This window comes from Paramormyrops kingsleyae, chromosome 23 (genome assembly GCF_048594095.1).
Source record: "Paramormyrops kingsleyae isolate MSU_618 chromosome 23, PKINGS_0.4, whole genome shotgun sequence".
In the NCBI taxonomy this organism is placed as follows: Eukaryota; Metazoa; Chordata; class Actinopteri; order Osteoglossiformes; family Mormyridae; genus Paramormyrops; species Paramormyrops kingsleyae.
Window position 1 is genome coordinate 5,812,320 of NC_132819.1, and position 14,242 is coordinate 5,826,561.

At 46.6% G+C, this 14,242-nt stretch overlaps 1 protein-coding gene across 2 annotated transcripts; it reads right to left on the minus strand.

Moving 5' to 3' along the window:
- Positions 1-3,617: 3,617 nt before the first annotated feature.
- Positions 3,618-13,278, minus strand: LOC111854207 (alpha-taxilin). 2 transcript variants are annotated; one of them, XM_023831957.2, is made up of 11 exons: positions 13,193-13,278; positions 12,307-12,495; positions 11,837-12,079; positions 10,621-10,712; positions 9,388-9,558; positions 8,729-8,923; positions 7,447-7,566; positions 6,169-6,243; positions 5,968-6,060; positions 5,776-5,871; positions 3,618-5,188 (listed from the first exon to the last, which is right to left on the minus strand). In XM_023831957.2, exons 2-11 carry the CDS (start codon positions 12,485-12,487, stop codon positions 4,886-4,888), a joined length of 1,569 nt encoding a protein of 522 aa, XP_023687725.2. In that variant the 5' UTR covers positions 12,488-12,495; positions 13,193-13,278; the 3' UTR covers positions 3,618-4,885. The 2 variants fall into 2 exon arrangements, with proteins under 2 accessions (XP_023687725.2, XP_023687726.2); XM_023831958.2 differs by having other exon boundaries at positions 13,203-13,273.
- Between the last annotated feature and the right edge of the window lie 964 nt (positions 13,279-14,242).

Below are 14,242 nucleotides of genomic sequence, written 5' to 3' on the forward strand. Positions count from 1 at the left end.
TTCGGCCCATCGAGCTCGCTTGGGGAGAACTTAACTAATAGCTCAGAGTTGTTAAAATCTTATCTAGCTCTGATTTAAAGGAACCCAAGGATTCAGCTTGCACTATGTTATCAGGAAGACTATTCCATACTCTGACTACACGCTGTGTAAAGAAGTGCTTCCTCTGGTTTATTTGTAGTTTTATCTTAACGACTGTAACATTTCATGCTGAATGCCAGCACCTGGCGTTCTATCACTATATGTAGCACTGATTTAGCCACAGGGTTTACAGAGTTCTTTACAGACATTTAAAAGATAATATTAAAAATACAATCAGTGCTGGTTATACAGTGGTGATCAACTGGTCTTACCCCTGAAATCAGTTCTCCAAACCATCATAACCTCCTGAGACCCAAGGAAAAAAGTGTCCTTCAATTTTAGGTTATTTGTCTTTGGAGGAAATAAGACATCTTACAATTTAGATTTTTTTTTAATTTATTTTTATTTTTAATTTCACAGCATGTCCTCTTTGGTGTACAACAGGAATAAATATGTTTCCTAACATTAGTGAAAAGATAGATGCAAAAATAAAATGTCCATTACGATGGACATAAATGAATGGGTGGGGTCTCAGGAGGTTATGGATCAAAAGCTGAAATTTAGGTTTTTATACAGCCTGTTACTTGAGGGAGATTGCATGGAATTAGTGCTTTGGCTGCATATTTTGGTCTTCTGTTAAGCTAAACTACCTGGTACAATACAGCTACGGTGAGCGCTATTCTTTCAGCATGTTTGTACGTAGCATGTGTACTGGGGTCATCACATATGGAACAATAGTCATCATTTTCAAATGGGAAAAACAATGTCCCAGCATGCATTTCATTGGGTATTTGCCCCCAATAAAATTTAGTGAGATTCAGCCGACCAATCAGGTTAGTCTGTTAATTTTTTTTTTTTTTTAGAGAACCTCCATGTGAATGTAATTTCTAAATTCACACAAATTTCCACATAGGATCAAAGGTACTGTAACTAACTTGAAGTAAATATGGAATAATAAGTTTTTACTTCGTTAAAAATAATATATAATATCAGGGAAATATAATTTTAATTTTGTTTGCTGTGAACTGTTCTTACAAATCTCTATTGACCAAATCCATTGAGCCCCACTCCCTTTTGTGTGCTTGTGCTCTCCGGCAGCGTCAGAGACTGCCGGGTACAAGGCTTTGCTGAGCTGTCATGGAAGATGCTTTATTTTCTTGTATTTGTTCGGCTCGTAATACGAAATTCAGGCATGTCTATCTCTGCATGCAGTGTTTGCTGGTGCTTGTGCTCACTACTGTGCTATGGCATCCCGAACGTTATCCTGTCTGACATTAAGAAGCCGTCACAAGGCATTTAACAGCTGTAAGTGTTTCCTTCATCTGGTAGAAACAGAGTAATGCTATGTGGGGTCAAGTTTTACTTATTATATATTAATGAATGATGATTAACTGTTATATTTTAATTGATCAGCATCCGCTAAGCCCAGGTGGTTCCACCTCTCTGCCAGGTACCTCTGTGTCTGCCGGTGTGCTGGATTATCCAGACATGAAGCGGCTGGTGGTGATCTGCCGTGGGGGAGGTCAGTGTTCCGCTGCCTCACAAAATCAACATCACAGGTGTGTGTCCCTTCCAGCCTTTCAGTTATGCCGAGTCAAGCATCTGAGCCATTTTAAGACCTCCAGGGTCTGTTGTCTGGGGTACATTTCCATCAATTGCAATCTTTTCCTGTTTTTGAAGCCCTTTAAACCTTGCTTTTCTACCTCCTGACCTCTTGACCCCAGACTTCCACAATGTGCTGGACCTGGTCCTGGGGAGCTGTCTGTGTCTCTTCCTCCCCAGGACCAAAGGGGCTTTTGGGCCCTCATCCCCTCATGACTGCACCCCAGACCTTTAGGCCGTGCACCATCTAGGGGGTGTTCAAGGTCCATGGGGAGGTGAGGCTCATTAAGCCATAAACCAGAGTTCCCCACTTGTGGTCCCTGGGCCAGAATCCAGCAGGACCAGGAATCCAGGAACCCTGCCCTAAACACTCTGTCGTAACTATGTAGCTGAATATATCATCAGTTAAGATAATATTTTATTGAAGCTTATGTAAAACCGTATGCATCCAATCCTCAGTTACCAACCACTCGCAAATATGATGTTAATAAAAAGAAATCATATTCCAACCAATACCTGTATTTACAACCAAGGTTTGTATACCAACATGCTGGAGTGAGAGAGATCTTTGAAGTAGAATGTACAAACTGCTGTTAAAAATAGACATTTCCTGAAGGATAAAAAAAACCCTGAGTATTGAAGGCTGACAAAGTGGTGTGCAGGGTTGTGGTGGCACCTCTGGACCACCTTGTACCTGAGGAGCAGTTGCAACAGTATCCAAGTATAGATCTCTGCAGGCTGGAGTAAGGGGCATATTGGGAGATTTGTGGGCGTGTTGGGAGATTTGGGGGGCGTGTTGAGAGATTTGTGGGCGTGTTGGGAGGTTTGTGGGCGTGTCGGGAGGTTTGTGGGCGTGTCAGGAGGTTTGTGGGTGTGTTGAGAGATTTGTGGGCGTGTTGGGAGATTTATGGGCGTGTCGGGAGATTTGTGGGCGTGTCGGGAGGTTTGTGGGCATGTCGGGAGGTTTGTGGACGTGTCGGGAGGTTTGTGGACGTGTCGGGAGGATGCTGGGGGTGTCGGGAGGTTTGTGGGCGGAAATGGAACAATGGCGGAGATCCGAACCGTGGTGCCAGAAGTGAGGTGACAGTGTTAGCCACTGCACCACTGTGCCGCCCCACAGGTCTCCTTTTCTCCCTATTTAATTTCTCCTTTTTAGCCAAGGTGAGAAAAGCTTTCTCTGAAATGACCTGTTTGCAGTGTATGATCTCTCACTGTACCAAATCTCATCTTTCATAAAATCTATATTGGATATCAAATATCACTCGAGTCATTATCTAAAAATTAACTTCTGACAATGGAACAATCGTCCACCCATCTCCCATTTCTGTGTACGCAGTGAGGGCTGTGGCAAGCCTGTAGTTTACCCTGGGGAGTACAGGGCGTGAGACACGGGCCATCCTGGATGGGATACCGGTCCAAGGCCCACACTCACAATACGGGCAATTTAAACTAACCGATTTGCCTAAAGTGTGTGTCTTTAGACTGTGGGAGGAGACAGAGTAAAAGAGAATTGGGGCAGGTGGGATTCATGCATTTTAAGCACAGTTACATGATCAGTTGGCATAACATAAAGATGGATAATTGTAAACGGCAGGTGCCTCGTTCTGTGTGCAGGACCACACTGCCCCCATGTGGCCATTAGGGCTCCATCCTCTGCCACACATGCACCTGGAACCTCCATGAAATCAACCACCCCACCGTGCTTGAAACTGAAACAATGATTTGCCACTACAACTGGGTTCATTATCAGAACTGACAGGCACCAGAGGCAAAGGCATGATCGCTTTTATTGAAAGCTTAAGCGTCACTGAGCACAGACAGCCGAAGAAACCGAACTCCAGCCGACCTGCGAGAGGAAGCAGCAGTGTCACATGACCACCAGCCCACTGCAGGTGAACAGTTTCACCTGAATACACGGCCTAAGTGAAACAAAAGCATAAAAACGGAGGTGTTTTATTTTAAATGCAGACAGTACAAACACAGATACAGTACAGCAAACTTCAGAGGTCAGAAGAGCAATGCAGTCTTTGGTACCTGGTTAATAGATATGAAAAGTACAGAAATGAGGATCCTGTGAATTCTAAAGCCTATCGGTGAGATGACACACGAAATATACTGACAGTGCAAAAACAAACAAAAAAAAAAAAACACGTGGACACAAAGGATACAATGCTTCTGTGCTGCTAGTGTCAGAAAATAAATATCGTTAGTACATTCAGGTTACACCATCCTTTCATAGGAAATGTTGGATGGGGGGCCTTCTGCAGAACACAATGAAGAATGATCCAACACCCAAAATCCAGGAGGAAGAAATTAGATGAAATTGAAACATTTTACGAATCGATATTTGTTTGGGTTGTGCAGAAGACTGACCAATTTCACCTAACCCCAAATGCATAAACCACACAAAAACAAACCAATAATATTTTAATTATTTAATCTCATTTGTACGGGAAGCATTTTATAGGAAAGATAACAGCTATGAATTGGTCCAAGAATAGCAATCATTCGTTAGCATTAGTACACAAGATTATATAATAAATCTAGTGCAATTTGATCTATATGTGGCAAATAGTCTTATAAAATATAAACAACCTACATGTCAGCTGACTTGTGCAACACAAAGGTGTCAAAAACAGACTGATATGGAGAACCGAGTGTAAAACTTAAGAGCACCTGGCCGTTACATGACACACGCTACGGGCTTCTGAATGTAGCCCCTTGGTTTTCAAAAGAAAAATGACAAAATGCTGTGGTTTCTGAAACTGAAGCGACTAAAGGAGACGGTGCCGGGGTCAGGGGTTATGCGCCCCGCAGCGCGCAGGTTAAGGCAGCGGATAAGGAAAGAGGGACGGATGTCGCCCGTTCAGGCAACGCAGCAGCCATGCCTGGAACAGGAACAGGCCCTCCTGCAGAGTGCAGAGATCAGGGGAAGCTTGTGTAAAGGGACCCGACACAGAGGGGAAAGAAGAAAACGCAGACAGAACCCAGACGCTCTGCATTGACAAACAGCAGCACTGTTCCTCGTAGCAATGTATGCATTATGGGGAGGGGGGGGGGGGGGATTAAACTAATTAAGATTTTTTTCCTTGACGTACATGTGGTTTTGCCCTTAGAATAGACTGGCATACTCTGGAAGAATATGGAGAGAAAAGAAAGCAGTGGAACGGGGGGGGGGGGGGGGGGGGGGGGAATCGGGGGGGGCTCAGTCCTGAGCCGCCAGGGTGCTGGACTCCGCCTCCAGCTCTGGGCCACAGTGACTGACTGGCGGGCATGCTGGGGGGGTGGGGGTGCATTCTGGCTCTGGGCTGCCGGGAGAGCCCCCCTCGTCAGAGTCTCTGGGCGGTGCTGGGGGCTGCGGCCCGGTCTCGACGCCCTCCCCCGGGCCCCCCAGGCCCTGCACCCGCTTGCTGAGCTCATTGCGCTCCGTCTGCAGCGCCCGGCACAGCTTCTCCAGCCGCTGCACCTTCCCCTGGAGGCACTCCAGCTCCTTCTCACGCACCGTCTTCTGCACAAACACAGCGACATCACGGCGCATCAGCCAATCAGCCAAGATCCCAAATGGAAGTGCCAATAACATGCAGCGTTATACATGAGCTCAACAAAATGAACCAATAGTGGGCAAAATCACTGCTTTGCACACTAATGAGTTTTTAAAGATTTACAGAGCACGCTTCCTTATTAATATCAGTTTCTGAAAGGGTCTTGGCATTATGGCGGTGTGACGCTGTGCAGCGGCCTGTCTCAGGTCCCTGTGCCAATGGTGTCTTACTGCAAATTTCTTTGCATTCATTTTCAATGGCCATTTGTAAAACTACTGTCTGTCTTTTGTCCACGTCTCAATGTCGTATTTACAGCTATATTCTTTTTCTTACGGTTTCTTGCACCATGACCAACAAGATCGTAATTTCATCTCAGTGTTTGACCCATGGATCATATAGCTGAAGATGACAATGGAGACACTTTGGTCAAATAAATCAGTGTGGTCATCTGTCTCTGCACGTGGTGCATAGAGAGGTCAAAGCTCTGCTGGTCAGGGGCAGGGAGAGCAGGTGAGCGAGCGAAGCGTGAGAGTGGGCAAGCGACAGCAGGTACCTCCTCCGCCATCTCCAGCAGAGCCCTGTTGCTGCTCTCCCACCTGGAGCGGTACATCGTCGTCTCCTTCTCCAGCTTCTTTATCTTCTTCGTCATCTGCGGCCAAGCACAGGCACGGAGTGACCACGGCCCCCCAGGGAGACGCGACCACCTACAGGACGCCGGACCGGAGCGGGGTGAGGGGCTACCTACCTTCTCCATCTCCTGCTTGAACGTGGTGAACACCTCGTTGCTTTTGGAGAGCGTGTTCTGGAACTCCTCGAACTTCTCTGTGTACAAGGATAACTAGGGAAACGAGAAAGGGCAATTCTGGAGACTTCTCGGCCGCGTGACGAGCTCGACTGCGTATCCTGTCGCTAAGGCTCCCCGCCGATCGTGAGGGCCTGTCCTCACCTGCTGCTTTAGGTGAACCTCCTGCTGCTTCATCAGCTCACACATCCTCTGGGATTCCACAGCCTCCTTCAGGAGCTGTGGATAGAGAGGGTGACCCGTCAGCCTCTGTGAAGCTAGAAGCCAATGCCTGTTTTAATCACGTAGGGTGTCTGGGGTTAGCCTAGAGCACGGGTGTCAAACTCCAGTCCTGGGGGGCCGGAGCCTTACACATTTTTGGGTTTCCACACCCAGATTCAAGTACTTGTGCTAATTACCACACAGCTCTTGAGCTGAATCATTTGTGGTGGAACAGGGAAAGAACTCTGGGCTCCGGCCCCCCAGGACTGGAGTTTGACACCCCTGGCCTAGAGTTAGCCTGGAGTTAGCACTGAAGATGCTGTTGCCTGTGATTACTGTGTCACTGGTTCAAAATCCAGGATCTGTGGACAAGCACGTCCTGATTCTGCCGAGTTTGATGTGTCCTTGGGTCAATAAGGGAGGGGCTTGTGTTTCACTTCTTTAACCAGTCACAGTTTTCATCCTATGACATTACTGCATTCATTAAAGCCATTGTTTTCTGTTAAGCAGCAAGGAACACAGATTTCTCAAGTACCTGTTTTATTGCATATGCCTTTTGTTAAGGGACATGTCATAGATAAACAAAACAGGAATATGTTCACCTGAAAGGCTGTTTGCAGCAGTCTAAGGGTGTGTCTATTTCGTGATAGTAGCAGCAACAGCAACAACAACAACAAGGCTTGAACCAGCAACCCTGTGACTGCAAACACAGCGGCTTAGCCCACTGAGCCACAAAAGAAGAAAAAAAAAGAAAAAGAAAAAACAGTCCAGCGTGGTGATGTCATACGATGAAGACTGTGACTGGTTAATGAAGTCAAACGTCAGCTCCTCCCTTGTTGACCCAGGGACACATCGAACTGGACAAAATCAAGGGGTCCCCCTGAGCAAGGTCATTAACCCCCAATTGCTCCAGGGACTGGGGAGTCTGACCCTGCCTTCCCAATATAAATGTATGTTGCTTTGGATAAGAGCTTCTGCTAAATAAATAAAATGCTAATGAAAAGCTCATTAATGCTACACTCCCCACCAGGATGTTTTCCTTTCACCCAACTTTAACACAGCCCTTACTCATAAGGATTGCCATTGGAGGGCTTTCTTTTCAGATTCTACAGGCTATTAGCTGGGTTTAACCAAACATGTTCTATTTCCCCTCTCCGACTGGCTGCCCCACGTGTCACTTCCCCGACATCCCGCCCCCAGCCTCCTTCAGCTCTCACTTACAAAGTCCTTCTCCCTCTGGTGTCGGTCCTCAGCCTCCTTAAGCAGCTCCTGGGCCTGATGGAGCTTGGCGTCCACCAGCTGCTGCTGCAGATCCTTGTGCTTGAACACCTTGTCGATGTGCTGCGGAAATGCAGGTGGAATGGGGACACACATCAGGTGGCGTCTGTTGGCGCTTTTGCACTGGCACACAGGAACCGACCCGTACGCGAGCTGAACCGCAGAGAGGGACTAGTTACAGCGAGGATTGGTCCACTGCAGATTGGTCGGCTAGGTAAAGGCAATCCCGAGTGACAGTGACTTAAAACTGAACAGACGCTTAATTGTCCAGACAATGTACATCATGATTTACTACGTGGAATTATTTTTGTTTTTTACTCTATGCTATTTTCCGCTACCATGTCTGTGAAAATCACAGAATCAGCATGATATGCAAGTATCAAATGCCAGCAGAATTCATTCAGTTCAGCTGTTCTAGTACTTTAAGTAGGAGGTTGGAAATTTTCAAGTTCCAAGTTTGTGGAAATGTGCAATACTACTAATAATGAATAACGTACAGAATATATGCTTTTTCCTTCAGATAATCATGCATTTCGACCAATCGGATGGTGGTGACGCAGCCAGCTTGGTTTGGTCACGCTTTCAGCCCTGCTAGTAAGCAGGACCATGTCAGTGCAGTTAAGCTTTGCAATGGAAAAGCCCCAGTTCGTGGTACGGATCAGGTACGGCTCGGTTGTTGGTGGCAGTGGAGCTTCAACACCTTTGTTTGTCCAGGTTACACGTTCCAGACATTTCCAGCCACTCTAATAAGTGGATCACTTATCCTACACACAGGAGGCCAAAGGGTGGGGAATTCGCACTTTGCACCTGCATCTACAAAAGGAGATGAGGCTGGACTGCAGGCCTCCAGCTAATAAAGGCAACACCAGTGCAGTCACTAATCCAGTCCCACTGGGAGATTTATGGCGGAATGTCCCTGGAGAGCATTCAGTAGCAGCCCCTGCAGCAGCTCACGTCTGGTTTCTGACCTCAGTATAAGCAACGTTCCCACTAGACCGTCTGTTATAGGCCAACAATATCCCCACCCTGCACTTCACTGCCTTTTATGGAGCCATTAAGACATGAATTCTTTACCAAAGCTGCTGGATCAAATCTCAGAAGGAACCATAAAGAAAACAACTATGGACAAATCTAAACGGGTCAAGTAGGAAAACTAAGGCTGGTGACATAGGAGCCGACGTAAGGAGGCTGAGGAGACAGCAGGAGGAGCAGAGAGGCGGAGTACCTCCTCACGCAGCTCGTACTGCTCAATGAGCTTCTTCAGCTTCTCGGCCAGCTCCATGTTCTCCTGCCTCAGCGTGCTGTTGCGCTCGTTATGCTGCTCCATTTGTGCCTGGATGTCGTTCAGCGTCACCTGGAAATGGGACGTCACCTCTTTGCGCTTCTCCTCCTCCACGCGGGCGCGTTGTACGCCATCCTCCTGCAGTGGCCCGACCGGGACAGTCATGCCTCAGGGAAACCTCACAGAGACTACAGACGATCCCACCTGACACGCAGGCCCCACCCCCTTCTAAGACATTGATGCCTCAGGGAAACCTCACAGAGACTACAGACGACCCCACCTGACACACAGGCCCCACCCCCTTCTAAGACATTGATGCCTCAGGGAAACCTCACAGAGACTACAGACGACCCCACCTGACACGCAGGCCCCACCCCCTTCTAAGACATTGATGCCTCAGGGAAACCTCACAGAGACTACAGACTACCCCACCTGACACGCAGGCCCCACCCCCTTCTAAGACATTGATGCCTCAGGGAAACCTCACAGAGACTACAGACGACCCCACCTGACACACAGGCCCCACCCCCTTCTAAGACATTGATGCCTCAGGGAAACCTCACAGAGACTACATATGACCCCACCCGACAGTTCAGTGTCACCTTGAGCGTGCGGTTGTGTCTCTGTAGCTCCCGGCAGAGGCTCTCTAGCTTGCTGCGCGCCAGAATGGCCTTGCTGTGTTCGCTGCGCAGGTGGTCCTTCTCCTGGATGAGCTGCGCCTGCTTCCGCTGCAGCACCCGCATCTGCTTCTGTGCGTTGCGATGCTCCTCCAACTGAAACAGGACCGAGGGGGGGTGAAATTTTAAACCGACGAGATGTTACTTTCTATTCCGTTGGAGCCACAATGGCACCCTTCACCAATCTGAGTGAAGCACTCGGCCCGCAGCGTCACAGGCAAGACCGCAGATCAAACTGCGACGCCGCATGTGAACGGGTGTCCTGCTAAGGACTGAAGGGACAAAATATTCAGAATGGGACCAGGTTTTGGTCTGGTCAGAGAAATGGTGCAAGTTCAACTGCTACCAGGGACAAGGGCTGTACCACAGAGTAAGACACTGAACACAAAATACTTCTGTAAGGAAAATATACACACAGCAGCAAATGTAAAACTATAAGCTATGCAAATCATTTTGGATTTTGGCATGTGGTAAACAATATTATTCAAATGAATCTGCTCCTTTGAAAATCTGCTGCGTCCAGCAGAATGCCATTCCCCTGGGCTCCCTCACGCCATCTCGCCCTAGCTGAAAGCCAAACAGACCTGTGGCAGAGTGCCGGCTCCCTCAAGCTGGCAGCTTCCCTGCATGCCACAGGCGGGCCTGAAGGAACACAGGCGCTCGCTGCGAGTCAAAGAACCAGCCCATTGTTCTCTGACACCTGTGCACACGTGATGGTGTTTATCTGCAGTGGTGATGATCTCCACTGCGGTTAGGATCACGGGCTGCAGGGAGCTAATCCCAGAGTGTGATGGTTTTCCCAGAGACAGGACAGCTGGCGTAAGATTGAGGTCAAAGGGCACTACACAAGACTCATGTGGTGGCCATCAAAACCACCCAGCTCTACACACACTGGTAATAAACCCACTGAATCCAAACCTCCAAGGGCAGTATACCAGCTTGCCTGCCTCACAGGAGGTTTCTTTGCAGACTCTATCTCACTTTACTCTTTCCTTTTTACAATATAGTGTCATATCTGATTGAGGGGATAATGGTTAAATGTCTCATTCACTTGGTCGGTAGCTGGAGAGCCATTGGCTACAAGACTTAACTTTGATAACCCGGAGCCAATGTGTTTGGTTTTCCGGAATGTTCCACAGAAGGTTGATGGACACTCACCAGCTCGGCATACTTCTTGCAGAGGCCGGCCAGCTTCTCCTCCGGCGTGCTCAGGGTGTTTAGCGTCTGCATCAACAGCGTGATCTCTTTACCTGCGCAAAAAGAAAGACAGCTCAGGCATCTCCACCTTTGACCCACTTTAACAAAAATGTCAGGAACAGGGGTGGGTTTTTCCAGTCTAACGGGCACCCCAGCTTTTCTTTAACGTCACTCAGAGATGTGAGTGACATTAAGTAGTAGAAATTCCTAGAGCAGCTTTGACTAAACAGTAGTCCTGCATAGGCTTAAGGTGGCCGTATACTTCAGACAAAATTGACGTTGTCTGAGCAATATGAATAGTATTCAGCAATACTGAAATTCAGGGCTTCCCAGCAGCCACTGCAACTACAATGAGGGAAAAAATCATGTTCAACAACCAGCGCAAAAAATGCAGTATCCGTTGTTAGCATCATGAAGAAAAATGCGTAGCGGTAACTTGTGAAGTCAAGACTTTTTGAAGCAACTATTCAATATTATTTGAGCTCTGTATGTGGGTCTGCTGCATCGAAAGCATTCTGCGCACTCTAGGGCTGTGGTGTGACACAGATCAAAGAAGGTGGTGGTGTTTATTATTATTTTTATTTTATTTTTTTAAGTATAGTATGTGACACTTTTTGCTGATATGTATGATTTTTTTTTTGGATGTCATTTTAAGTATTTGGTCACCTTAGGCAGTATTACGGTAATTCGGTATACCGTAGTATTTTGAGTGTACCGCAGTATTTTGAAGTCTTGGCGACAGCATTAGCTGAGCCAGGGGTGGTTGTTCCCCACGATAAATTTTGCCAAACTCCCCCCAAGCCCCGTCCCCGGCAATTTTTATCATGGGGTTACCTTTGAAAATACTATTTACGGCGGTATAATGTCTAGATGGGTTGAAAATTAGATACTGTCCAAACCCAGTCCTGTGAAAGGAAGGTGCAGAGGACTGGACCAGAAGAATAGTGACAGTTCTCTGTCTTTTCAGTTACTGGTAAGGCACATAGTGATAATACAGCTTTGGCCTCAGGGTAATTTCTTCTACACTTCATACAGGAGGTGCTGACTCCATCACCATATCTCCCAGTAGTGAGCTCAACCCCCCACTCACAGGAAGAATGACTCCCATTAGACACACAAAAGATGTCATGACAGATGAGGAGGAGCTGGGAGAAGTGGGGAGGTGCGTCAGACCCACCCAAGCCCTTGACCTTCTTCTTCTCCTGCTCCTTCTTGGGATCCTTTTCAGTGACACTGCCGTTCAGCTTGAGCCCCCCGGTCTTGTCGTCGCCCTGCTCGGTCACGCCGCTGAGATCGGCCCCGTCAGGCTGCCCGTCGCAGGCCTCCGGCAGCGCCCTGTCCTCCGTGCCCTCGCCCAGGCAGTAAGTGCTGAGGATGTCCTCCAACTGACGACTGAGCTCCTCTGCTGTTGTCTCTTCAGCTAAACGAGGATGATGATGGTGATGATGATGGGGGGGGGGGGGGGGAGTTTAGATTCAAATCTTCACAACCTGCGAGTTGCTGTGGATAAGCATCTACTAAATTATACAATTACTTGAGTTTACATGGAGAGTGGAAGCCATTACATACAGTCCAGTTTCCACCTCCTCTGGCCTTAGTGCAAATCTGACACATCATTTTATTCCTGCAGCATGAGGACACACCTACCTCCATTGTTGACCTGTGTGTCCAGTGGAGTATCTATAGGCTGCTGACCCTCGATCCCATCTGAGCTGCCAGGGGTCCCTATTGCCCCAGGGCTTTGCCCAGCCACTACCTCTGTGCTCAAAGGCACAGAGTCGCTGCTGTTGCTCTCTTGACACTGGCTTTCACTGTCTTGCTTCTTCATCGTTATTCCTGGAGATACATTGCAACGAATGCAACAAATATCCAGTGGTTTACTAAACCTCAAGACCATAAAAAAAATAAGCAAAGTATTCCAGTCCCTTATGACAGGCCCACGTGTTAGACTGGAAACGTAAGTGTACCCAAGGAGGAAAACCTGAGAGTGCGAGTTACCGGTATCTGACACCGATAGGTAACTAAGTGGTGGCAGGTGTTGGCAGGTTGGGGTCGTGACCGGAGGTGGCACCACACATATAATTCTATAGGCTAAGAGATTTAAAGACAGGCTTAACAGGTTCCTAAGGCAGACAGTCGCAATCATAAGAAATGAAACACATGAAGGTCACCAGCGACACTCGTCCGTCTAGCAGATTTCATAACAATCCCGAAACCGAAAATTAACGACATTACTAGAAAGTCCAGTCATGGTTCGGATACGAAAAGGGGCAAAACACACAAATATCTAGCGCTGGTCAAGAACAGTAACATTAACTGTAAGGTCCCTTCACTGAAATCCGAAAAAAGTTTCTATATTTTCTCTGCCACTTCGGCTTAAGAAACATATATGCCTGCTACGTACTTAGCTAGAGCGAGCTTAGTTCAAACGAAACTGAACACAGCAAGTTAGATAGAGAGAGTTCCAAACATGTATAAACATCAACAATTTCACTGTCTTCATTACAACTTAAATACTTGGCGACAGTTTTACCTGTACTCACAAGCAGCCACCGCAAATTGACTTTAACTGTCCGCTTTTCTTTCTGCCAACTGACAAAGGAAATAGCCTGAGAATAAAACGCGTTGATTGGCTGGAAAAAGCGGAAATGCCGCGTCTGAAAAGCTGTTTGCGGGGTGTCTGGGAAACGTAGTCCTTAGTATTAATATCGCGAAAACTGCGCTGGTCTCGAAATTTAACCCATTTCTCGAAAACCTCATTAGATGTACAGTAATCATTGTATGAAAAGGTCGGAATATTAAGATTTAATATTATAACGAGGTTTAGCTTCGTGAACTGAATGTTCTGAAATAGTCCACATTAAACAGAGACATTAAATAAAATTTCGACTTAAAGGTAATGCTTTTGAATAAATGTGTGTTTTTTAAAATCATATTTGGAAAGCGTATGCGTAAATCTTTTTCATACATTGTAATATGTCCGTTTTGTATTGGACTTATTTTCACTTAACTGTTTACTTTTAGGTGTTCATGATCATTTAAGAATTATAGAAGTTGTTTTACGTATTTAAGCATCCTCTTGACTGGCGATGATAAACCTGGTTAGTAATTGCTAACTAGAGTAACGATTAAGCCAAGCACAGACATTCGGACCGTAGTCTTAAGCAGGGCACTTAAAATCAAGATGCATGTATAAAATATAAATTTTAAATAAAAGATTAAAGAAAGCAACTGATTACAATGTTTTTAACGTTCCCATGTTAAGCATTATGTTGCAACCATTTTTGGGAGGAACATTATAAAAAAAACAAAACAGTAAAGAAATTATTAATAATAATATCCTTTATGGGATATTGAATAAACAGCTTACAGAACAATGTGCTTTTATGCTCCGGCTGATTTTAACGGCTGAGTGGATTGCGTTTGGTGAACATTAACCAGTCGAAACCCAGAAATGTGCACTCAACTTGGCCCCCAGAGCGCTAACCTCTAATTAGACAAAAGAACATTGTTTTTCTCATTTTCCCCTTCCCTTCCCCTAAGGTATTTTAAGTCACATACAATTGTGAATTGTAAAAGAACG

Coding starts and splice junctions, on each gene's coding strand:
- LOC111854207 (XM_023831957.2), bottom strand. CDS start 12,487: ATGAAGAAGCAAGACAGTGAAAGCCAGTGTCAAGAGAGCAACAGCAGC. Junction 9,559..10,620: donor GCAAGAAGTATGCCGAGCTG/GTGAGTGTCCAT, acceptor GTCCTGTTTCAG/TTGGAGGAGCATCGCAACGC. Junction 5,872..5,967: donor TCAAGCAGGAGATGGAGAAG/GTAGGTAGCCCC, acceptor GCTTGGCCGCAG/ATGACGAAGAAGATAAAGAA.